The 27,460-nt window shown below is 37.8% G+C and overlaps 1 protein-coding gene and 1 non-coding gene across 2 annotated transcripts; one reads left to right on the top strand and one right to left on the bottom strand.

Annotated features, from left to right (window-relative positions):
• Window positions 1–4,909: 4,909 nt before the first annotated feature.
• On the top strand, window positions 4,910–15,574 carry LOC124162334 (hemolymph lipopolysaccharide-binding protein-like). The gene is made up of 3 exons (XM_046538838.1): window positions 4,910–5,213; window positions 11,072–11,326; window positions 15,266–15,574. Exons 1-3 carry the CDS (start codon window positions 4,958–4,960, stop codon window positions 15,436–15,438), a joined length of 684 nt encoding a protein of 227 aa, XP_046394794.1. The 5' UTR covers window positions 4,910–4,957; the 3' UTR covers window positions 15,439–15,574.
• An 812-nt stretch (window positions 15,575–16,386) lies between these two features.
• Trnad-guc lies at window positions 16,387–16,458 on the bottom strand. Its single transcript has one exon. It is a non-coding gene; the product is annotated as a tRNA-Asp (tRNA).
• Window positions 16,459–27,460: the final 11,002 nt, after the last annotated feature.

Below are 27,460 nucleotides of genomic sequence, written 5' to 3'. Positions count from 1 at the left end.
ATTTAATGAAATTCATGGTTTTCTGATACTTAGGAATTGACAAAAATTTACAAGTACATTAATTTTTAACAGCAATATCCCCATACCACTCGAGCCATTCCCATATGTCTACTAACGTGCCAAGCCTTTTTGCCTTAATCTTCATTGTCAGGAGTATTGAATGCAGACGTTACCCTTAAGTTGTATTGCTAAAATTCATATTTAATAACATAAGTCTATGAGCTATGTTCGAGGCAGACTCGGCAGGCTAGGAAACTCATAAAGGGTCATTTTGTAGAAATTCCAGTGATACATTCAACTATTTGACGCATGATAGTCTACGAATCTATGTCTAGTGTATGAAATTACGAATACCGTCACAACAAAATACCACAAATTAGGCAACTTATTTCGTCACAAGAGGATTTTTGCTTAAAAACGGGGCTGGCAAGTGAAACTAAACAAAAGTCAAAACCAGTAAAATTTCAATAGTTTTGTTCCCAGGAGCGTGATGCAGAAATGAAATAGATTTAAACCCGGGTAGCTAAACTCAGGGTCGAAACGAAATCGGAGTCAAAAGTACTTCGGGTTGAAACTTAACTAAAACTCTGGGACGAAACAAAACGCAGATAGTGTTTTACACACCGGAGGGACCACGTGCTTCACCTTCGAACAGTTAAGTTTCGACCCACACTCCGAGTACGAAGTGTGGTTGAATGAAGTAGAGCTTCAGCCTACCGCCATTAGATACATTGGGGACTCATATTTTTTACCATTAACGCGAGAACGTTGAGCGTAAACTGACCATTCGATTTTTAAGCTCGATGTTTTAACAAGGCTTTTTGGTGAATTGATATAGATATATAAAGCCATTGTACGCACGTGCACTAAAAAAGGAAATGCAACTCTTCTGGCATATGTTTATGAAAGCGATTCAAAGTTACAGTAGCTTGTGCGAAAAATCTACAGAGAAAAAAATAATTCTCCTTGACCGGGATTCGAACCCGGATCCCTCGATTTCCGGGAGAGAATGACGCCTCGGTATCTTGAATGGCTAAAGAACTTGACCGGAAATCGAGGGATCCGGGGCCGGGTTCGAATCCCGGTCTAGGCATATTTTTTTTTTCTCGGCGGATTTTTCGCATAATTAGTGCATTACGGCTGAGTCCATAAAGGTATTACGGTGGCTAGTCCCGGTATATTTAAAATTACACTAGCTTGTTTTTATCTACTAGATGTCTAGAATATGCCTATTCCATGAAAGCATGGCTTCTGCCTAGCCTTCAAAATTTACAAGAATTTTAGATACTGCAAGTAATTAAACAAAAAGATTATTTTAAGAAATAATATGTGTTTCAAAATACAAAAAATGTTTGTAATAAAAGAGCAGACATTGTCAATTCAAGCAATATTTACTATTATTTAGTTAGTCAAAATTGATATGTTACTACGAACTGTCTCAGCTTAATTAACATCAATAACAAAATCCAATTATGTGGAACAAAGGGTATGCCAAAATTCCAATTCTCTTAATTCTTTTTAATTAATTTACAACTATTTTTTACTTTCGTAACAAACATTGCCATATCCTTTTATGTGTCACAATTATGTACTCATATTCACTAATAGCCCTGATGAAGATGTTTAAATACGTTGGCAAACACTTGCATTAAAAATTATTCTGGACTTATACTGCTAGACACTGAATCAACATTCATTGATAATGTTGCAGACTCCTTTGAGAAATCTAAAAGTATTTTGTAAGCTGCTTTGGAAACTTCGAGATTCCAATATTCAGGAAGAATAAGGTACCATACCATCACCTCCTACTCCACCAGCAGGCCATCAGCTGAAAAATAAACTCTTTTTATACCGAGACATATTATATTCAAGCCATTTATCCTGAATTTTTTGAGTGAGTCCAATTAGAATATGAATGTCTAGAAAATATCTTATCTTGTAGATATCAGAAAAGCAGAAATTCAGGCACCTAAAAAAATCTAGATGTCTAGAAGATATAACAAGATATTTTATAGATATTAGCTGAAGATGTTCTAGATATTTTGTAGAGATCTAGTAAATATTTTGTGCTATGTGGATTATAACTGACGCGTGCCAGGCATATAAATGATGTATTGATAGCTAGGATTACTTTAATGCATATATTTATTTTTATGCTATTGAATTTTATTTTTGTTTTTGTTCATTAAAATCCTAAATCATTATTTTGGAGTTATTGTAATAGTGATAAAATAAGATACAGGGCTATTCTGAAAATGATAGCGGCTGCGCTATCATGACGAAGATGCTACTTGGGGGCAAAACTACTCGCTACCTTATTTTGACAAGGTTCTAACCGAAATTTTTGCAAAATTTGGTGTTTTCACTCAAGATAACTAAGTTTAGTTTCTCTGTGTGTTGCACCAGTTTTTATTCCTCTATGTAAAATAATAACAGATTTAGAACAGTGACAAAGTTCCAACTGCAAGGAGAAAAAACTAATATTTGGTGTGACAAGGTTCTAACTGCATTTTACTTATTTTATTACTCATATAAACATGTAAAAAAATAAAATAAATGACATATTTTCTTAAAGTAATAATTACTATTGTATCTAGTGGATCACTAGTGTATGTGCCAAAAATAAAAAATAAATTCCTATTAATAATAGAAATAGAGCAGTTTAAACCTTTGACAAGGTTTTTCTCAAAACCAGCTGATGGTCAGTTAGAACCTTGTCAAACCAAGGTAGTGTACTGCCTCGTTCAGATTACGATTGTTCCAGCAATCGTAGGAACTATCGTGCATTCACACGACGATGGTTAAAACCTGTGCTGCCCTCTAGTGCTGACATCTTAAGTGAACGAGAAATTGACGGTTAGCAAAGCTGTTGAGGTATGCAGGGTCGAGATATTACTGTGTTCAACGTGTATTTACCGAATAATTTTTCTTCCGCCCATATTCTTCCTTCCTAGGACAAATCCATGAAAAAAATAGAGCGAAGAGATTGCTACAGGATACCGTAAAAAAGACCACAGAGTGGTGGAGTCTGTGAAGGCTGAAATTGAACTTAAAAAAGTGCACCACAATGACAATATCTGCGAAGAAAACTCCTATCAATTTTGATTATACTATTGACTCCTTGCTTCTTAATCGTGTGTCATCCATGAAAGATCTTGGAATTATTGTGGACCACAAACTTCTGTTCTCTGAACACATTCATGCGATCAAATCAAAAGCCATGTCACTCTTAGGACTACTCTACCGGTTCACGGATAAGTAACACCGGTACTAAGGCACTCCAATCCTACTTCACAACCATATTTCTTCCGGTGATCACCTATTGCTCCCCAGTTTGGTCAATGTCTGCTCCAACTAATCTTGCCACCCTTAATAGTGTTACAACTTTTTTTCTTCAAAAATTGTAAAAATTAGAAACCCAAATCTCCGCGAGGCACCTACTAGTGCAGTTTTATCCTCTTTATCCCTCCCTAGTCTCTCCCGTCTCCGACTTCAATCGGACATCGAATTCATTTACAATGCCACTTCGACAGTCCTGACATTGTCTCCATCTTCAACATCAGAGTAGGTACCTTCCCGCCACACCCGATCTTCCTCTTTACTCCACATACCTACACCCAGGCTATCTGTAATTAAGCGCTCTCCCTTCCATTGACTTTCTTTTCTAAGAAATTCTCTCCCGGGTGATATTGATCCGTTTTCCCTGAAATTTAAAAATTTTACTCACCTGACATCAATTTATTTAAAATTCAACAGATGGATGGATGGATCGAACCTTGATGTAATTTTTCCCATACACAGTTAATTATTGCATGTGTACGCATTCGTATTTAGCCATAATTGCCGCAGTGAAATTAATGCCGTAATCAATGTACTATGACTAACCTTTCCATTGTGTACCGTTTACTCTTATTCGCTTAAGTATATCTTCATGTCCAATAAGTTTGATCATATACACTGTATGAGTTTTATCAAGAACCCTATAAGAGTTGTTCGTCCTCATTGTAAGATTTTCGTCGCCTGTAGTGCGCGGAACGGTTTTATATCGTATTTGCATCTTGCTCTTGGATCAGCAGTAGTATCATAAAATCTAAAATTGGCTTTCGCAGCCTGCTTTGTAGCGATGAAAAAATTTAAATTTTTTAGTAATTATTTTTAAATAAATATTTAATATATAATGTCATGTAAATATTTTTAGTAATTATGTCTAATACTACGATAATTATTATACCGACGACAGATTTTACCAGGACGATATATCACGTCCTCAAAATCAGCGTAGTATAACACGGTGCAATATGCAAAATCAAAATCAAAGCTATTTGAAACTGGGAAAAAGCAGCGGCGCAGTATTGCGCCCTCAAGATACAGAATAGCCCTGTTAAAGAAAGGACTGTTGCACTGAAGGTTTAAGAAGAAGATGGAGCTGTTAAAATATTTATTTTATTTGAAACTATATCTATACTGTGGAATAAAAATTGATTGCCGAAGAATAAGAAAAGTAAATGGAGTTATTAAGGGTTGGCACGATATAACGGTAATGATTTAGTTGTTAGTATTAGACCGCATGGAGTGCAAAATATCGAGAGGAAACTCCGACACGTTATGTTAAATCATTCTCTTTAGGTTCTCCTGTTCTAGAGAACGCAAGTAGTTCTCATGAAGCGGGAAATCGCATTTAAATAAATCACCTTATTATCTTTTCCGGTCAATCGATTGATAGCTTATTCCATGAAATAAAAAGTCGTTTGGCTATTGCCAGCCTGCACCCTTTGCACCAAAAACGAAGGAACAAAATATTAAATGCTGTTATCATGGAAAAGATAAAAGGCCATTGGCTCGATCGAATACCGTAAAATCTAAATTTAAATATTGGATCGGGGACTAAAACAATATATAAAGGCGGATCTTATGCAGAGCATCACTTTCGTAACGGTTCAGTGAGGAGTTAATCACCATGGCAGCGGGAGTCTTCGCTTTGTTTTTCTGCCTGTCAGCGCTGGTGCACATCCAAGTGACGGAGAGTTACCAGTACAACAACGTCTTCACTCTTTACGTGTCCAGCAGAAAAAACGAAACGGGGCACACGGTGGCCGAGGCATCCGTCAAGAAGGAGGGAAACAAGGTGTCGGACGAATGGAAACTCAAGGTGCAACGATCGCTGACTGAACACGAAGGAATCACACAATTCCACCTCCGAGCCTTGGCTATTGGTAAGCCTGCATTTTATTCTATTTAGAATAGCGCAGTAGGCGACTCGTTTACACGAGGTATATCTGAATCTGCATACTACACCGTGAGCCGCCTGAATAGACGTTTGGCTGGGAATATTAGGACATCAATTGTCAGCAAATGAAAAGGAAAATGCTCTAACGATCTTCCCCCACCTGGCATTTATTTAATTACTTGATTGTTCGGGGGAAAAACTTATTCCATACCTATCCGTTCGTAAAAAATATCTCTTTTAATTTATCGTTTCTTTCGGACCTGGACATATAGTGGTGCTTAATTCTAATTCGATGCTCTTCGTGTCGCTCTGAAATATATGTTTTTACACACTCGTAATTGTTCAAAAACCGTGAGTAGGAGCATCACAAGTCAGGCTATTTAAATGCTATTTGAAATCGAGTCTCTTTATTAGTTTTTCATTTCAGCACTCACAATAGTTTTACTTTTAGGAGAAAATTTCCATTTTTCAGTCACGAGAGTATACATTTCCTTTCAGGATATATCCTTTTCCTTATATCGGAGTTAATTGGAAATTCATAACTTAGGACACATTCTAAATTGTGGATTGTTGACAAAGAATGATCAACTATCAATCATTCCGCATAGTGAAGCTTACTGAAAAATTTTATGATCATAATGGTAGTTTGGGTCAAGGAGAAAAAATGACAAAGGGGCAAGTTTACGCATTCTGACTCAGAAGTGTTCTTGTTTGGAAAAATCATTTTGAACTTTCCTCATGCACGTTGGCAAAAGTAGGCCGTTTCTTGATGTGATTATTGATATTTTTATTTTTTCAACGAAATGACGCACAAATAATTCATAAAATAAATTTTTAATAAATTATTTTTGAATATTTAAATAGTAAATATTTTTTATAAAAATAAATATAAAAATTCCCTCGTTTACCTAACATTCTAACCTCTAGCACTGTTTTCAACATCCCCTCCCTACTAAGTACTCGCTCCATCCATAACTTCTGTCTCCTACCTATCTCATCTAAAAGCTGCCTCTCTTCACCCACCATATCCAGCACTTCGTCGTTCCTCCTCCTCTCCGTCTACTTCACCTTCATTCTTCGCCACACCCACATCTCGAATGTCTCGAGTCTTATCTCGTCCTCCTTCCTAAGTATTTAAGATATTTTTCTCCCACCTTAAAATTTTTTTAGAAGCGGTAGTTGAAATTGCACACCGTATGTTTGCTATTTAAAAGTTTTATTAATATTATTGTTTAATTATTTGTACACGTTTTTATTAATGTTAAATTATATAATTATAAAAATAAATACTTTTTAAATAAACTTTCAAAATTTTGCCTGTGTTTGATCACGAATTAAATAGAAAAAGTGTGATCAAAAGTTGTCACAATCAGCAACCGAGAAACCACCCTCCGAAGCAGGGCTTTAGGCTGGGAGCCTGGTCCTAGCCGGATTTGAATAACGTCAGTGCGTGGAGCCAAGAGTGGCGGCTAGTACTTAATTTTAGCAAATGCACGGCGGTATACTTCTTACGGAGGTCCTCATGTGCATGTTGTGGATGGGGTCAAAATAATGGCGATAGATGAAGTGAAGTATCTGTGAGTTACAATATCTTCGAACCTATCGTACTATAATTATCTGCCGCAAATATCGTGAAGAACATATTTGTGGCAGCAAGCCAAGTAGCTAAGATTCGTCAACGGTGTTATGGGAAGATTTTCGGATGAAAAAGTAAAAGAGAGGCGTTATTTCGCACTCGTCCGGTCACACTTTTGAATATGCAGCGATTACATGGTAAAAGACTTAGTGCAGGGACATAATAAAATTCAAAGGAATTCTACGCGATAAGTCATAAACTGTTATGGTAGTACAGAAAGCGTTGGACAAATGCTAAATGAATTAGTATAGGAGTCGCTTGAGACTCGGAGGCTACGCTTTCGGTTTAGATTGTTTGAGATATTGAGAATGGATATCTCTCAGAGCGACGCGGAGAACATCATATTAGAACCCCACTATATTTCCAGATCCAACGGAAACGACAAATTAGAGAGATATCTTGCCGAAAGGATGGATAAAAAAATTCGTTTACCCCCGAACAATAAAGGATTTTAATTAATGCTAGGTGGAGCAAATCTTGAACATTTCTTTTCTATTTTCTAACTGCTGGTGTCGTAGCATCCTCCGCCACTCGCCTAATGAAGAAGCTTGCGGGGTAGTATGCAGATGTAGAATAGAAACGATCAAAAATCAATGGAGTTATGAATTTTTATAATTCGGTCACTCTTTGCGAAAAGCAATCAGTTGGATGATTTTAATGATCTCGCAATTTAGCTCGAAGCTCAGATACGAAAAATCCTTGTGTCTTGCAAAACGTTTATTTATTTTAGGATTCACTTAGACCCGAAAGAACTGAAACCATCACTCACTGATCCATCTCCGATTGACCGGATCTATTTTTTCATCTACAACCACGCCTACATAATGCCTTGCGAACCAACTCAAAGGCGTTTGGCAGGGGGTGATTACACACTACCATGCAGCATGCAATGCGCTACGTCTTCTTAGTCATTGAGAAAAAGGCCATAGCAAATGCACGTGGGCACCAGGGGATGTGAGCTCCCACCAATCATGCATTGCTCCAAGCAAGTTGACACCAGCCACGCAAAAAACTAAATTATTAAGAGGATAAATGTACATGTAGCTGCATAAAACTAGTTAGTAAACCGAAAAGGAAAAGAATTCCTGCAAACCGCAACCAGAAAAGGAAAAAAAAGAAAAAAATACGTACATTTTGTCGATCTAGCTAGTGCAGCGATCAGCGATCCATAATAGTCCCAGGAAAGAACTACAACTTAAATTTCTCTGTTCTGTGTTAATAATGAAAAACACTTTGTTACTTCCACAAAATTCACTGTTTCTATTTTATTACCGGTTTTTACGCTATTACACCATTTTCAAATACATACAATATATGGTTTTTGAAAATGTATTTGAAAATGGTGTAATAGCCGAAACCGGTAATAAAATAGAAACTGTGAATTTTTTGGAAGTAACAAAGTGTTTTTCATAATTGATATGGAGCCCTTCCACCACGTAAATGCTTCAAGTTTCGATTTAAATTCTCTGTTCTGCTATCTATTTATTCTATATTCTTCTCGTGATCTCCTCCATCATAATACGACGGTAGGTGAAGTATAACTTAATGTCATCTGCGAACAAGTCCTCTCTGAATCTGCTTACAATTAGTAGGTTCAGTGGATGTTTCATTCTTTGCTCAAGTAACGACTCCCATATGGAATCGTTTCAGGCTTGACTTGGTGGAAATGCGATGTATCCTGGGGCGTTCTGGGGTGATTGGGGGCACTCCTTACCGGGGGATCCGGGGGGGGGGGGGGGGCGTCCCTCTCCGGAAAATTTTAGGAAATTGCATGACCTGAAATTGGTTTTGACGCTATTATCACCCCTAAAAACTAGATAAAAGTTTGTTAAAATAGCAATTTCTTAAGAAAAATACTATTAAATATGAGAATTTCACACCTCATAAAATATTATCATGTGTCATAGTTCTATTATCTTCTTAGTGGATGTGGTCCTTGAAAATACACGGAATCTAAAAATCATCTGAAGTAACCTTTTCGAATAATCATTTAAAACAAAACCATTCGGTTCCTTTATTTCTCCTTAAACATTTATTTTGTTTATTGTTACCTACATTTTTTAATACTGAGTATGCGGCAAATAAAGCAACTTATGAAAACGCAGAATTTTTATAATTGCAATAAAATTTGGTTCTAGGAATGTCTTTTTTTAATTACACCTATTATATACGCTTCACAATAGACGCGAGCTTTGTGGGGGCCCCCTAAGCTCGGGGCCCTCGGCGATTGCCGACCAGCCGACCCCGCCAGATTACTTCTGGATATATCCGTGATAAAATATAAACGAAAAATTGTAATTTCCACACTCAAATATAAAATAATCCACTACCGATCGTGGTTTCGACATTATATGTCATTTTCAAGGTGATACAGCAAACTCCCTCTCGTGTATTTATACCCAGAGCTAAGGTAGAAGAGCCAAGGGTATATGGAAATTGCGTGAGGGGAGTGGGAGTGAGAGGGGGAAGAGTTCGGGTGAACAAATTAATGAAGGTCGGTGTTATAAAACAGACAACAAGAAAAACAAACCTTGAACTTCGCCCACACCCCACATTGCATGTATCTTTCCCTTCCATCTACCGACTTCTTTTAAAATGAATCGCGATTTTGGGTCTGAATGAATGACCAAATTGTATCAAGCGTTTCCCAACTCTGATCTGATCGATAATTAAATGGAGGACTAATCCAACAAGATCGGATCTTATAAGGCATTAAAGCATGACTAGAGATGCGTGAAAATCGCAAATGCGATAAATGCGGTATAGATGCGATGTGCGCAAATAAATGCGACATAGATGCGATGACTGGACTTTTATGATATTTTTACGCAAATTTGCCTTTTCTACGGCAAAATTTGTACATTTTGTGCCAAGCGCAGTTTAAGGTAGAACCTGCGCTTCGAAATACTGCTTTCATTAATTAGATAAACTCGACAACAACAAGTTATAATGCTCAATGCGTAATTTATAGTCATTTCTCTTCAAGGTATAAAAACATAAGGGCATGTTTTCTAAGGTCTTTGTAGTAGAGGTTCTACTTAAAGCATGTGAGCGAGTGGCCAGCTGCTAATTGGCTGGGACTCTACATTGCCGCGAGCTACAAGTGGGCGCGGGCAAGCTACACCTCCGCCAATATATGTCTTATTCCTTAATTTATTATTGTTCTACAACATAATTACTTAAAATATTCTGTATTTTGTCATATAACTGTGTTTCACTACATTTTATCGTCATCTACCTCATTATGAAAATAAAAAATAGACGCTACAAAATGCGATAAACTGTTATTGAAAGTGCGATAAAATAAAAATGAAAGTGCGATTTTCACGTATCTACAATCATGACTAATCTCAATTTTAGGTGAGGAATGGTTCTTCTGTGTCAATGAACATTTCTAGCTGATCGCCGTGTCCTCAATGAAAGGAGACCCTTCTTAAATATTATTAATTGCAAATACAGATCATCGCACCTTCTTTTTCTCCTACTGCTTCGTTTTCGTTTGCGCACGACGAGGTCGAGTGACCTATTTTATTGTTTCACACCCCACCTTTCTGTCTCTAAAAGTTCTTTTCAGTTCAGACTCCCTTCTTACCTGTGGCGCAGCTAGGAATTAAGGCTAGGAGGGGTTTTAGGCTCAACTAATACTGCGGTGTCTAGGGGTATGGCATACCCGCCAGGGTAATTTGGAGGTGCGGGGGCCCTCCCTAGAAAAATTTTAAGATAAATAGTAAGTTTTACAGCTTTCTGAGGGATATTTTATATATCCTTACACTATTCTATAAATAATATTAATGCAATTAAGTAAAATGGATTTAACTTAAAAATTTCTCTGAGCTCTGGGGGGGGGGGGGGGGGGTTCATCCCCCAAATCCACACCCCCGCCTTCGCTGCGCCACTGCTTCTTGTATAAACTACTATTCAGAACGTGTTCCAAATTTTGAGCCTTTTTGCATCCCTCATCTATCTGTCACCATCTCCATCGTAATATTCTACTCGTATTCCTCGCACCACCCTATGAAGTGTACCATTCTTTGTTATGTATTTGGTAATACTGTCGAATATTATTTTATTCATTGTTGGTAACGCTTTGCTTACTATTAGCTATTTTTTTTTGATATTGTGATTCCTCTGCAATTGGTCTCGTGTTGTTTTTGGACTGCATTAAATAAATAAATGAATTGTCAACTGTTTCAACTCTCTGCTTTCAGCTCCGCCTAAGCGTCCAGTGGGTTACACCTTTTTCCCAGGGGTTGGATACTACAAGTTCCATTCTAACAACGTTCACGGATTTGATGAAGCAATAAGGATATGTGCCCAGGAAGGGGGACATTTAGCCATTGCAAATTCCCCAGCAGAGCATCAAGTGCTGAGTACTATCTTTCAAGCAGGCAAAGGAGGATCTACTTGGGCCTTTGTTGGATTTCATGACCGAATTACGGAGGGACATCACGTCACGATCTTTGGTGAGCACCGTCTACTATACCACATGTCGCCCTCATGCCACCTATATCGTATGTGGCCGGGGGACGACTAAATATCCCAGCATGCACAAAATGTGGCTGCTAACACAATTGAATGTGAAATTAATCAAACCAAGCATTCATCATAATATCTACTCCAAAGGACATACTTTTGACCCAGATCTTAATGCCATACAAGGTAAAGGTGGGTTAAGGCCCTTGTTACATGGGGGATTCATTCCTTACTGTGGCGCCTTGTCGTGGAATAAATCGGAGCCATAATCGGAGCCTAACACGGCAAGTCCCTCAAGGTTCACCACCAGATCTCGTTCAAATTTTTCTAGGTGATAGTAAATGTATACCCATGAGGTATAGATTTTGTTTCAGTTGCCAACGCTCAATACATTTCGAGATATTGGCGACGGAATGTACCAGGGAAACGCCTTAATTTATGCAACACACATAACAACAATACACCTTCTGTGTTCTTTGTCCTGCCAATGCTCAAAAGCCATTTTAGTAATTAGAATTGATGTATGAAATTTATTGTGGAAGATGAATGTTGTAGACATAGCAGTTTTCCTTAGGTTTAGTTACAAAGTTCATGATGATGCGGCTAATTTTACGGTGCGCGTAGTCATTTATTGTAACTGGTAACATTTATTGTATCTAAAATTTTGAATTTTTGATAAAAAACTTTAGAAAGAATTTAGAGTACATTTTTCTTTAAAATGACGTATTATTTATTAGCATAGCATGTAATGAAGCCCAAATTTAAATTCGCTAAGTATAGCGGCACATCAATTCGACGCCGACATTAGCAACGGAGTAAAAAGGCCGTTTTACACGGGGCACGTCATTGCGCAGGTTAGCACTGCATTTATTTCACAATCTTGCAAGTAATAATAATTGCGCAGACGGATGCGTTACCGCTTTACACTGTACTCGCAATCAAGCATTCATTCGCGAAATTTCGTCGTCTGTTGAGTGCGCTAGTAGCGAGTTAATTGATAGAACAAAGAAGAACCGAAATTCCATGTGAAACGTTGTTTACATAGTGGTCTGTTTCTTGTAAATGCACTGACACAAAGGCGATTATCCTGAAACTTAAGTAGACGAAATTATGCGTAGAATTAAGAAGGTAAAACACTGAAAAGGAAGACGAAGATCCCACGCATAGTTAAGATTGCTTTTCCATTTACGTAGAATTTATACTTCAACGCGACCCGCACTAATCGAAATAAGACAGTACTTGTAATCGAAAATTACGAATTTTTCACATCTATTAAATTCATGGAATTCTCTAAAATATTGTAACATATATGTATATGGTGATCACCACAAATCTCGGAAATGTAAGGGAACGTACACTCGAGATGAATCAATGAATATACACAATGCAACTGCACAAAATGCAATCCACCAGTATAACGGTGGATTACTATAACGCATATCGTCACTCAGCTTCTTCCGATTATTACCACTGCTACATATATCGGAAGTAGTTGTTGAAATTGCAAGAATGAGAGTTCGGAATTAGAATAGGGGGTATTTCGCCGTCTCAATTTACCGCTTTACACGACGCAATTTTGATTGCGCCTTCATTATTGCGTCAGACTGCGCAATGGCGTGCCCCGTGCAAAACGGCTTTAAGGGTCTATTGTTGAGCTTCGTGTTGCAAAAATGTAGGAGTTTTCCTGGTACAAATTCTCTAATATCTCGAAAGCTATGTATTGAGTGTTGGCAACAGAAACAAAAACTACACCAAATGGGTATCCATTTACTATCACCTAGCAAAATTTGAACGAGATCTGGTGGAAACACTTGAGGAACTCCCCTTGTAAGCACTATGATGATGCTTTAGCTCTGAAAAAGACGGAAAACGACTTATAACCCAATGAACTACGAACAGATTTTTCCTGCGCCAACCATTTAGCAGTATTCCTTTTCCATGACTTCAAAAGTCTTTCCTATCGCCTGGGGCGATTATTAAAAAACGGACACTATCCTTCGTCTTTACCACGTATGAGTAATTATGTAACTATAACTATCTCTACCAAATCTTCGCGCACGTAAAGAAAGGAAGTTGAAAATAATGTCTATTTTAAAAATCGATTAATAGTGATAGTTGCAAATTAAACTACTGATAATGGACTGTATTGCACAAATGTGGAATTCATATTCTTTTCAACTCCCAGCGATAGGATTGTAATAAAATCTTACTGCATACTATGATCCATAAAGCATCACATCGATGAAATATCAGGGTATGAAAAGTGGTTCTTAAAAGTGTTTTTTGGTTCAAATTTACCCATTTTACCCTATTTCAATACAATAAATGAAACAATAGCAAACAATAGAAATTAATCATAGCAACAAGGTGTAAATATTCATTCAAAACTATATATTATATGAATTAAAACAGCGATGTTATTGGTATCTAACCTTACTGTAAACAGGAAAGCTTTGATATAATAATTGTAAAACCAAATTTCAGCTTTCATTATTAATTATTCAAGGAGCATTTTTTAAGAAAGTGCCGTTTTGAAAAAAGCCAGTGAATTTTTTGTAACAATTTTATTGTAACACAAGGGCCCAAGCTTTAAACTACTTTCGGATATAATTTCCGTTAAGCTTTAGTCATTTTAATATCGAAAAACAAGCTTTTGAATACCATCCTCATAGAAAATCACCGCCCGAGTTCAGTGGCGCCGACTCCATGGGGTCTGAGGGGATCCGCGCCCCCTCAAAAATTCGTTATGGGTGTGAGGAAAAAATGTGTAAGGCTTGTCAATTTTCCCCCGAGTTTCCAGATATTGAGATTGGAGTTATCATGGTTCTAATGTTGATCATATGACTCTTCTAAAATGTTTAAAAAACTTAAAACTCGCTACTTATAAAATTTCCCGGGGCAAGATCCCCGGTTTGGGCCCCCCAATATATTTTGTAAGTCGGCATCCCTGCCCGAGTTGGCAGCCAATGCCAAACGGTTGTTTTTACGCCTTCATCGTCATCATGGCGCTGACTTGCTAGATCTTTCTTCGGATGAAAAGAAAACGTGGTAGTCACTTGGCCATAGATCGGGACTGTGTGAAGGATTATTAAATTGTTCCCCACCAAATGTTCCCATGGGATCTCGAGTTCAATAGGCTGCATTTTGAGGAGCGTTGTCATGCAGCAAAACGATCCCTTTACTTAGAATTCCTCGTCTTTTGTTCTGAATTGCACGGCGCAATTTGTTTTAGGTGTCACAATATCTCAAAGCATGTATTGTGCCACCATGAGGCAAAAGCCCCTGTACAAGCACAAATGCCTTTCCTGTCCCTAAACAAGGGTCCACAACAGTTTTGCAGTGTCTGTCCACTCGGTCGGCAATTTTCTATGTCGACGGTTTACAAAAGCTTGTCCTTTAGATATGAAAAGTGGTGAAATATTTATGGAAATTCTGTGTAAAAGTATTTAAAGTGTGGAAATTTATGTAAAAATAAAATTGTTACAAAACGTTTAATAATATTTTTTATTTAGGGTGAGCATAACGTCTTGTCTTGGTAACAAAATTTTATAATAGAATAACCTTTTGACATACTAATTTAAATTGGATGCTTTTGCATTGTTCAGTGTTACTATATTTTTTTAACACCCCTTGGTAGCTCGGAGAATGTGAGAAACTGGAATACCGCTTTAACATTCTCCGAGCTACCAAGGGGTGTTAAAAAAACTAGTAATACTGACCAACAAATATGTACCAACAAATTTACATTATTATGTCAAACGGTTACTCTGGATTTAATTTTTATAACCAGGGCAAGAATTTATGCCCACCCTGTATTTCAAAAGGGTACTTACTTAAAAAATCGCCCCTTGCACTACAAAAAAATTGTGTTAGTTATCAAAGGCCACTGTTCAATGCCATGATGACTTTATCTTTCTTCTTTCTCCTAGGTGAGCCTCTCGGCAGCAATCCATTATGGCACGATCGTAATCCGGATAACTATGGCAATAACGAAAATTGTGGCTCCGTCCATCGCAATGGACGTTACAATGATATCAACTGTAATGCTCATCTACCACTTATATGCGAGTATGATTTATCATGGGCTGAAAATTGGAAGTGAGTTTTTGTGATGTGTAATGTGCATCGTTCAGGGGCAGACTTGGAAGCTTGTCAAGAGGAACTGTTGGGGAAAATGAAGATGTATCCTATTCGGTGACCTGAAGAAGAAGTCGACAGCATCGCTGGTGAAATTGTCGTCCGGAAGAAAAAAAACGGGGCAGTCGTGGGACTGGCCGACAGAAGTGAAAACTGAAATAATTATTATCCATTTATTTTTTATATAGATTTAATATTATTAAAGAACTAATTTTTCCAGTAGTACTCATTTTTCAACAAAAATTGAAATTATTTTTTCCAGCAAACTGTTTATTATTAAATATATATTAAAAATACGATGTGTATGAATAGAAAGTAACATCATTTATATATTAAAATATAATATGCTTTTATTTCTTTTATTTAATATGCTTTAAACCTATTCCTGTTCACTATGCAAATAAAAGAAACTGCCTTAAATTGTACTGACCTGTATTTTTATAGCATGTACAATCTTCTGCACGTTCATGCACGAGCTCTTTATATTTAATGAACTTATACAACATACACTATAGATTTTTATTGTCAATTTTAATATTTTTAAAACAAAAAGACTTTAACAGTCTATATATTAACAATATATTAACAAAGTGTATATATCAATCTCTATTAACAGTCTACAAAATAATACGCACTCTATAGAAAAAGTACACATGTAAAGTATAGAACTAGAAGCAGACAGATGCCAGTATTCAGTATGTAAAAGTATAGCGGTGACTCAACCTATACCATTGCATACAATATACACACAATGCATATGTATATCTCGCTGTAGCGATCGCGGTGTCGGGTCGGTGACGCTCACGCGAATTCTATGCTTTTTCTCCATCCCGCAAAAGTGCCTAGTCAGCCTGCGTAGTTGAAATATCCATTGTAAAATTTTTTAAATTGTATGAGATTGAGAAAGAAATTCCCCCCCGGCGGGGAATCGAACCCCGGTCTCCCGCGTGACAGGCGGGGATACTGACCACTATACTACCGAGGGTGTGATACTAAGAGACAAATTTTAAGACGGAAATGTATATCTCGCTGTAGCGATCGCGGTGTCGGGTCGGTGACGCTCACGCGAATTCTTTGGTTTTTCCCCATCCCGCAAAAGTGCTTAACGCCGCTAAAGAAGTTTTAACTTCAATAACCACTCACGGAGTTGAAGCATCTTCACTGAAATCAATCAGAGAAAGCCTTTTACACTGGGGAGCGGGATTATTTAAATTCCGATAGGCAGGGGGTATCACTATGTTTATTAATTTCTGATTAAAATATGTTTCGTTCCAGAGTTCATTTCTAAGTTTTTTCTCTCACCCTATTTTCTATTTCTGCAGTCTTTGCATCAACTTCTGCCTCTCGTTTGTCTTTCTTCAGGGCTATCTGGATACAAGAGTATCCGAATGTCAAAGCTGGAGGAGTATATCTCCGAAATAGGTTTTCATGTTGAACCAGCCAGCCACCCGGCGTTGCCCGGGAAGGGTAGTACCTACTCAGAGAAGCTTAAAACTTGGAATTTATGGTCAAATTGGCCTCTAAAAAGGGAAATATGAAAGAACTCAGGAAGAAACACGATTTTTGGGATTGCACGCTTAAAAGGGAAGTAGATTCGTGGGTCATTTACCTGTGAACGTCGGAATTTGGAGAAAAGGCAGTACTGGAACTGGAAGTCGCCGAATCAGCCTTCACCTCGCACACAGCGCTCGCAAAATATAAAAATGTGGCAGAGGGAATGTGGAAGTTATCAGAAGGTGGAAGAGTGAGCAGAGGTTGGGGAATGGGTGCTAGGTGGCGCTGAGTTAACTTTCAGGGTTCGGTAATGAAAAAACGATGCAAAGAACGCGTCGGACGCAACCAGAAGTAGCAGTACGGGGATCGGGAGCATGAGGTACACCTACGTACGCAATCCATGCTACCGTATGGGAACTCATAGCGGACAGACAAACAGGAATCTATTTTATATATATAAATAGATAAGGAATAATCTTCGCGGGGTGAAAAGATTTCAATTTTGAAGCTTTTCATGAAACATCTGTGGGATAAATTTTGAAATTAATACTTTTTTCTCCTCATATCAAAACTGGTTCGCAGCTGACCTTAATCCTTCATCCTAAAATTACGTTTAGGTTTACTACTTTGTTGTTTAAATTTTAAAATAAAAGATATTAATATTAAATATTACATTTTTGCACGTTGCATAGACTAAAACGACTGATTTATTTTATGTTTCTCACTAAAGATGTCCTGCACTCCATTACTATTTATTTTTTTTACAAAATGTCTTAATGGTTAAGCATAAAATCTTGTCCATTCTTCTGACATTCTGCTGCGAATGTATGTTTTAATTGGCGTAAGGTGGAGAAAGATCGCAGAGCCCAGGGTTTAGCTGTTTGCACACATGTATTTCTATTTTTTATTTGTATTGTGGAAAGAACAAGGGTACTGCATAGAGGAGGCCTAATGCTATCCCAAAGAAGGCTGATTTCTGTAGCCACTTCGGTCGCATTTTAATCGGTTTTCAAAAATACCCGCGGCGCGGGGATGAGTGCAATGAGATCCACTTTTTTCCAATATTTTGCATTAAAATGTTTGTTATTGCAAGGAATGATGTTGAAAACTCATGAATTTGATAGATCTTATCATCCTGTATGTGAATTTTGTTTAACACCCCTAATTATACCCTATTTTCCCGTGAAACTCGGATCACTTTTTCCGTCAGCGACGCGTGTGGCGCCTTTTGTAAACCAATTTAAATGCGGGGTGGGTGACAACACATTTAGAGGCCGACTTGAAGATCCTCTTTTGCAATGTCCGTGGGATAGAAATTCTCCGAGTTGCGAGGGATGAATTGTAGTCTCAGGCGTGAAGGCCATTCGAAATCCCCCACCAGGACGATGTTTTCGTCGAGCGCAGACTAGCTATCGATCAATGACCAGAAAATCTGTCTTTTTAACTTAGGCTCAAGGCTCTAATTATTGAAGCTCCGTAATACACAAAACAAAACGAACTTAATGATCATGGTGAAAAAAACCCAGTACTATTCCACAAACTTTTTATTATAGCTGTCAACTAGTTTCGACGTTTTTACCGTCATTATCAAGACTAACAGGACCGTATTAAAAATCTTGTCTATTTTGTAAGTATCTGGGGGCGAGGGGGTTGGGAGGGCACGTGACCCCGTGCTCCCCCCTAAACCCGCCTATGGTTCTAGCTTTATCGGTGTACACGATACAACAGTGTTATAATAGTGGACTGTATTTTGTATGAGCGCCGGAAGTCCTACGCTATCGAAATCACCAGGGCTCCCGTCGATGGCTTCCCCAGGGCAGCGTCGGCTCAAGAGCATTCCAACAAGACGACACATGCACAAATCCCAACTTTCATGGCCAACAACCTCGAAAGCAATAACTTTAAACAATCACATCCTCGCCCACACGGACGCACAACAAACAAAAAAGCAAGCGAGTGGCGAGCGTAGGAATCCATATGGCGCGAAAAATCGGGATTCGCATTTTTCAAACTCCTGACAGTTGTACGTAGGCCAGCCCTATGACATTCCCTATCCCACTCCATTGGGAACCCATGGTCTTTTATTGAAGTCGTTTCCTCAACCTGCCGCACGTTTGCCGGACCGGCGCCACGTATCCCGGAGGGCAAGCGTTAGCGGGTAAGTTCATTTCCTTATCGTTGAGCGCGTGCTACAGGTGAGTGGAAATGGTGATTTTTGTAATTAATGAAGATTTAGTTTTATTTTATTTTGGTATGTTAGTTTTCTGCATTATTTCCTTATTGTTCTACATTAATATTTCGTGGATATATATTGTAGATTTACTGAAAAAAGGAAAATGCCGTGGACGTATGTGGTACCACGTTGCACCACTGGTTATGGCCACAAGACTTCGGGGATTTCGCTTTTTAGAGTCCCCAAGGATCCTGAGAAGCGATGCAATAGCTGTACGATTCCTTTTTTGGTGTGCTAAAGCTCCAAAATTTATACATATTTTAAATTACAGGTTCTGATGTTCCAGTGGTCAATGTCATTCACAGTGGAGGAATGAAGTAACACTGAGAAAATGCAAGATGTGCGACGGCTCTCATAAACTATTCATCATTCTCTCTTACTAAATTGAATCTATTATAATAGAAATGTTAAATTGTGTGTACTTAAAATTTATTTTTAATGAGATTATTTTGCATTGATTGTATAAATAAATTCAGTTTCAATAGAATTGTGTAATCATTCTGGAAATGTAGATTTGATGTGTGTGTACATTATATACGTTGGAAAAATGTGAATCGTTTTCCATCTTAATACCTCTTTCAATGATTTCTTTTAATACAGCTGTTATCGATGGTGTAACTCTCATGAAAAGTACATTTACTGCTTATTATAGCCTGTGGTTTCTGTCGTATACTTATCTTATTTTTGGGAGGGATAATATTTCAGATTTGCCAGCACCTAAAATTGATCAGACATCCGCAAATCCCTCGGATTATATCCATTGCACTGTTTTCGTGGAAGTTTATTCGGAAATTATTTGAAAAATCTCTTTCGTTCTTATCTTTCAGATGGTATTTTACTTCCTATTAAATCTCAAATTATTCTTTTGGTGAGTAGGCAACCATCGTTATATAATAGCCTTTAACGGTAACAATAGTACTTCCGGAAATTATTCACCCTGTTCAACCCTTAAATATGCGTATTCTATACCCGCAAAACGTCCCTAGGATAGAATCATTTTTTTAGGTTTGCTGTGTCCTGCCTTAATATTATCACTTGATCGAGACTCAGGAGAGTAAAAACATTAACATACGTCACTTAATAAGAAGTATTTCACTTCGGCCTTTGTAAGAAGCCGTTTGCGTTTCTGATATTATATTTGTAAATATTGTTTGAAAGCAAGGAATAACATCTGAGGCCGCGGAAACATATCCGATGGGCTCAGAGGCAATGGTGCGTACGTTGCTTCTATGACAACTTATGTTGACATTTACCACAAGATAGCTATAAATAATTATTTCCTTAAAAATACCTGTCCTCACTACATAAGGTTTTAATTGCTGACAATCTTTCGTTATGGCTGTAACTGATTTTAATACAAAGGTATGGAACCAGACGAAGCTGAAATCCAACGCCTTCCATTTGATTAATACTCACGTATGAGAACGTTTTCAAGGCGTGTATATGAACTTGTTAACTAGTAACCACTCTCGATGTGTTTATCTTCATTTTTGCCATTAATTAGTTCATAATTACTGAAGTATCGTATAGATACGTAGGGAACTTGCCCTTCGGGATAAGTGGCGCCCCTACCGACCTCAACGGGAAACGGTTTCATTAAATGACCATGCCTGGACGGAGAGTTTCCAGACCTTCTCATATTCTAAGACCGTGACGTAGGCCTATTAGCAGTTTATTCTTCTTTCTTCAGTTAGTTGATGGATGAAGGCAATACTTCATGGAATTTCCGCAAGTTAAAGGGGGTATTAATTGATTACGTGAGCCGTTTAGGGGAAGGAGAGGGTCAAGCCGGTTCTCATCCAATCTCACGTTGGGGAGAGTATTGGAGAAGTCCTGGAGTATGCAAGTATCAGGTAATTTTTTTTCCGAAAAAAACATTGAGAAATTACGATCTTACTTATCCTGAGTACTAGTTTTAACTGATCTTATAGAGAAATAATTAACCTAATTGTTTTTCAAAATAAATCTAACGCACGGAGGCATATATTAATGTATTTATACCTAAAATGCGCATTTTGAACAATCTCACGTGAGATTAGAGGAGTGGGTCGAGCTAAATCTCATGATATCTCACTAAGGGGGGAAGGAGGGGCTAAAAATCGCCAAAATCATCTCACGTAATGAATGGGCACCCTAAACATCTTAAAAGAAAACCACTTTGTGCTTGCATCTTTGTTTGACGGGTCCCTTGGGTATCTGACATATCCATACGAAGTTATTTGGATTAACATGGATGACACGGATGTCACAGATTAGGGCCGACAATGTCGTCTAGATGTTGTTGGGATATTGATTGCTGCTTGAGGATTATAGGAGATAGGAGTTAGTATTCTAAAATCCAATAAAAAAATTAAAAAATGAAATGTAACTACGTTACGAAACCGGGGTCGTGCCCATATTAATATAATAGTGAACCTGACAAAGTTTTACTCCTTTATTTCCAATTCTAAAGTCCATACGAGAAAGGAGTTCAGGTTAGACAGAAGTCGAGTTTAGGGTATTATGAAGACATTTTAAACCTTAAGTAGTCGCGTGAGATAAATTCACGTAACTACTCGCGTCGGGTCGTATTGACCCATAATTTAAACGATATAAGTAATGATGGTGACTTATCAAATATGTATATTAAAGAGGATGCCTGTTTGTCTATCCGCTATGCATGTCCATACCGCTGCACGGATTGCAACCAAAGTTAGTACGTGGGTGTATCCCATGCTTTCTAAGCCCGTATTGCTACTTCTGGTTGTATCCGCATCTTTTATGTCGTTTTCTCGTAGTTTGTTACGTCACCTCATACAACTTCCGTGGTTGGACATACTGCCGTGTAGGCACACCTTTTGACAATATAAAAGAGAAAACATACCTCAAAGGGTTCTACACTTAACTAATAATCCTCTCGGTGCAAACCTTTTTCCTGAGGTATGCGTCTACTCGTCGTTTTTGGTCTGCTCACGTACGGACACATACACTGATCAATTCTGTGGAGCGAGGTTTAGGCAGGGGTGGCAAGTGAAACGCAAAGAAAGTAAAAACCAGTAAAATTTCAATAGTTTCGTTCTCGGGAGCAAAATGTAGAAATTTAACTAAACGGATATTATAACACCAGGGAGCTGAACTCGGGGTTGAAACGTAATTGGAGTAAAAAAAAACACTTCGGGTAGAAACTAAACGCAACTCTGGAACGAAACGAAATGCAATAATTTTTCGCACCGTCGCACAGTGGCCCGAAATCGGAAAAAGCCGAACTAAAGTCCAAAATAGCGTTTTTTGAGGAGGAGACTAGAAAATTGACGAATATGCTAAAAAATAATTGATGATCATGGCACAATATGCCATTTTTCATAGATCTCATCCGTTGCTAAGATACAGAGGACCAAACACAAACCCAAAAACACGCCCGATCTCATTTTTCTTCGAAAAACTTAGAAGTTAAGCTGCTGGTAGAGTTTTTAAAGGATTTTAATGAAGTAAAAAACGTTATATTATCCAGTAATATGCTACTTTATCTACGTTTTCCACTCTTTTTAAATATTTTGGTTGGTATCGATTTGGTATAATGTCGCAAAATGGCGGCTCCATTTTTATGGCAAAACCTGACATAAAGTAGACATTATCCTTATTTTGAGAAGTAATAGTTCTTCAATTTTTTATGAGAATATTTAGTATAGATATCTTAAGAATATAAAGCAGACATCTTAGAAAAAAGTTTGCAGCTGCAAAAAGAACGCAATTTTTCGATCGCGCTTCACGTCCCGACTCCGCGACGCGCAGGCTTAGAGACTCGGTGATACAGATGGATATTTCATGTTGTTTGGAACTTAATTACTTAAAATCGCCGTTTTATGCACACTATACAGTCACGATTGACCCGAAATATTTTATTGAAGATATTACTAGGATATTGGAGCGATGTACTGGGTAACTCGTAAATGTGGTAAACATACTTAGGTTTCCAAACTCAGTGGAATCAGGTCGCATATTACGAACATCCTTTGAGTGGGAATTAAAGTTTTCTGGCGAAGATTGACATGCAAAATTACCAGGAAAGGCAACAAATTTCATTCTTTTACTAATTAATTCCCTCTCCATCCTCGACGATGGGGAGAGTGCGAAAAGGGACATTTTAAGACACCGCGCAGCATTTGTTGTTATACATACATTGGATATTTCCGAAGAGGTTTTTCCGCTGCCTATCCTTTTCAGCATAGGTACCATATTACCTACCGCGAGGAAAGTATAGTAATTATGGAATAATGAAATGATTTAATAGGTTTTTTAAAATATTTTTTTTCGTATTTAACAACAAAGTGTGAATTAATGCAGTTAATATAATTTTCAATTTAAAGTTTTGCAATTGAAAATCCCATCAAAATACAAATTATAGTTTAAAACTTCGATAAATTCATGAAATCAGTACGCCTCTAAGGCCAGAAGTTCCCTCAAGTCTTTAAGAAATTTCCTTAGTTTTTTCTACACAATATCTACCCATTGGATGAGTAAATGACCCTTATCCCACAATTTAATTAATTGTCGCGCGCGAAAGATGAATTATATTTTTAACAAGGGAAAATTACAACCGTGAAACACTCTTAAAAACCCATTTTCTATGTAATTTTAGAATTTGAATGAATCACTATGGTTTTTCTACACAATATCTACCCATTGCATGAGTAAATGGCCCTGATCCCACACTTTTACCTATTGTCACTTTCTACGCACGCGTGTTGAATTAACAATTTAGCAACTGAAAATGACAATCCTGAAACACTCTTAAATGCGCGGTGGTTGACAACACATTTAGAGACCGACCTAAGAATCCTCATTTGTAATATCACTAGTGCTATAAATATTTCGAAACTATGGACGCATTCAGATCAGCCGAAAGTCGTTCTCTTTAGCATAGACTTGTGTATTTGCTCCGAGGCCAAATTGGGTACGGCCGTATTTTTCGGACGGCGGCTGCCGCCCGGAGTGAGACGGGGACCTTGGGCAAGGCGTGAGGGCGTCTCTCTCCGCCGTCTTCCGGGATTCGTCTTCCTATTCTCTCTTCCTCGCTTTCTCTCTTCCGGGCGACCTTCCGAGGAGGCAGACACGTCTCCAAGGTGAACGCGTGTCCGTGGTGAAGGCTGGCCCGCGTTGATTCATCTCGGATTCTCCAACTATTTTTAAGGTGGGTGCAGTCCTTTCAGAAGTCGGTGTCCCCTGCGCTGCATGGGCGAGTATATTTCGGGAAAGTACCGCAGCACGGGTGTGCGCGTATGCATAATTACTATAATCTCTTTTCTTTTAAGGAAATAGACTGAAATAATGAAAACTAAAAATAGTGACGATTATTATTTAAATTTTACTTTTATTAAGGAAGATAATTGTATATTTAGTCTATTTAATTGTCTATTTTCATTTATACATGATAGCCTTGTAATACTGAAATAATTATATACAGTGATGTTAATGTTAATATAATAATGTTATATGAAGGGGAAACAAGGGAGGAATAAGACAGTGGGAGGTATGGGACAGTTCTTTTCCTCTCTGGAAGTTTTTTAGCACTTGCTTTTCTCACATGTATGAGATGCAGTAACTGCATTTCCTCCTAAAATGGCTCCTGGCTCACATATCTGATTGTGAGTTAAGAAGAGGATATTGGTTTTCATACCAATTGTGGAAACTTTCATGCGATTCTTTAACTTTAAATTTCTATTATTTTAATTGTGACTTTCTCTCGCTGGAAGGACTGATGAAAATGCGTGTCCTTTGAGTTTATAACTGATAATTTTAATAACGTCTAGTTGCTTCTTAAAACCAAATAATACATGCGAAATACAAAATGGCCCTTACGGGAGGACTGGGACATCAGACATGTGGGAGGAATGGGACAGTGTCCCACTCTTTCCTAGCACTATTATTTTTTGAGTTTTATTTTATAAGGCAATTTAATATTTTAGTATTAGATAATTATGCCTAGTAAGTAATCCAGAATGGTATTAGGGAAAAATCCAGATATGGTACCGGTGCCAAATTGTACTATTCTGGATTCTGTGAAGATGGTTTGTGATGAAGGAAAAAGTGTGAGAGAGTTAGCAAGAGTAAAGAAATCATCAAAATCTGCACTATCAAGACTTGCAATGAAAGTATTTACGTCGAAGGACAGGGACAGTGTCGTTTTTCAAAGTAATCTGATGTGTGTAATGGTTTTCCTCTTTGTACTACACTGGGAAAGGTGTTAGTAATGAGTATGATGATGGATACATTGTAAAATTCATGTGAAAAAGGGGAGCCAATTTAAAATTTTTCTTCCCTCAACAGGAAGACATTATTTTCATAGAGAAAAAAGATATTGTTCTCAAACTGAATTCTCCAATTTGTTTAAAGCCAATGAAAGAGTGAAATCCTTGCTTACATTTACTACTGATACCGTAAATCATATAAATATTATCAGAAATAACTAAAATATCTATTATTTACGTATTTTGAATTAATTATTAATTTTTTATTGCAATTTATGCACGTATACATTAGTATCACATTCATCCCGGAATGAGGAAAAACTGGGACAAATGCCATATGTTCAGAAAATGCTAAATTCCACAGCACTCACCCATTCTAATTCCTCCAGAAATTTTTTATGGAATTAAGAAGGGTCTAGGCAACTAAGGATAGCAAAAAATTGATCTAAGCCGCTTTAATTTTCACAAAAAATTGTATTCCAAAATGTGTTCCAATCCTCCCCAGTCTCCCCCATATGGTCTCGAAGAACACACTACCAGTGATGATACTTAGATAAATAAATAACTAGATTTTAAAACAGAAGCTCTAAAAAGCGATATTGACAAAATTGTTTCCAGTCGTTTCAATGGGATGCCTCGCAATTCTCAGTGAGGAAGATAGAACACTTCTTATCAAAGGAAAGTTCTTCTTGAATTTTATTTCAATTTGGAGAGATAATTGTATGTAAATAACTTATTGTTAACATTTTTATATTTTCATAACCTAATAATAATTAAAAATTTATAATAGCGATGAATTCTTATACGGAGACTTGCCATTTCTCAATGGGACTAGGCTCTATTCTAGGCTTCCCCTCCCCTCCGAAGTTCCCCACCACAACCACTTTCCCCACCTCTCGGTGGAGTTGTGCACATTGAGGGGCCTCCAAGTTTTGATCGAATAGGGTGGTTTCCTTTTGTTTTTTTATTGCCTAAATCGAAAGATTATTACTCCTGGAGTACATATTTCACGCTTTTAGATTTTTAAATGACGATATCTATTTTTCGCGATAAAATGAAAAGTGAATATTTTCAAGCGCGCGAAAACGAGACGCGGAAGTATGAATGCCGGGAAATCTCTCCGTGTGGCGTATTTCTGGTTCCCGCTGCCGCCCTGTGAGGTGATCTTGAGGCGAGTTGTGCGCTGATACGACGCAGGCTGCTAGCGGGTAGCTGAGTACCCTGCTGGCTGGTAGCGCTTGGCTTAAATAAGGATTATTAATACCTTATCAAATGAAGAAAACTTTCCGACCTTAGCCAGTTTTAATAAGTGATTATTAAGACATGTTTCCCTGAGCTCTGCGCCTCATGCATGCATTGGTAACCTCAGACGATGTATAACTCCTATCTTCTCGTATAGAAACTAGGTCCCTGTGACGTCACGTGGAGTGGCATCGCATGGGCGCCAATCTGGCCCTTTTCAAATGAGGATAAAAATGGACCATTGCCATTCGTCTAAACCGGTTTTTCTAAAACGAAATAATTTGTATATTATGAATACAGTAATGGTGGGTAACGAATCGCAATCAATGCCTTTCGTTTTATTTGATGAAGGAAACTACCCTATTGCATTGCGTTGCCCAAGAAATGAATGTCTTCTCCTTTATTGTAGGACTCTCGCATTGCGGTTGTCATCCTCAGATTTAATACAACTATTGATTTCTTCCTGTTGACAGCTACATCTACATTGCACGTTGCTGGTCCTTGGTCTCTTATCGCACACAAAAAATAAGGCATCTTATATCTCTAGGTATTTATTATATGCACGAGGGTTGTACCAAAAGTAAGATTCCCAATGAGCTACAATGTTGAGCTAAGGTGATAGGCTAAATCCCACAACATTGCCGTGCGCAGTGGTTCCCCTACTCTCGAGTCCACCAGTCCGCAATTCACTGTGTCGCTCATAATTGGCTTAGCAACCGTCAACAATGGAAGTGATGAACCCCGTTCCTGCCAAGTGTGTGAGGATCGAGCAGTAATCCGATTTTTCCTTG

This window comes from Ischnura elegans, chromosome 7, assembly GCF_921293095.1.
Source record: "Ischnura elegans chromosome 7, ioIscEleg1.1, whole genome shotgun sequence".
NCBI classification, from domain to species: domain Eukaryota; kingdom Metazoa; phylum Arthropoda; class Insecta; order Odonata; family Coenagrionidae; genus Ischnura; species Ischnura elegans.
This window is presented reverse-complemented; position numbering and strand designations above follow the sequence as displayed.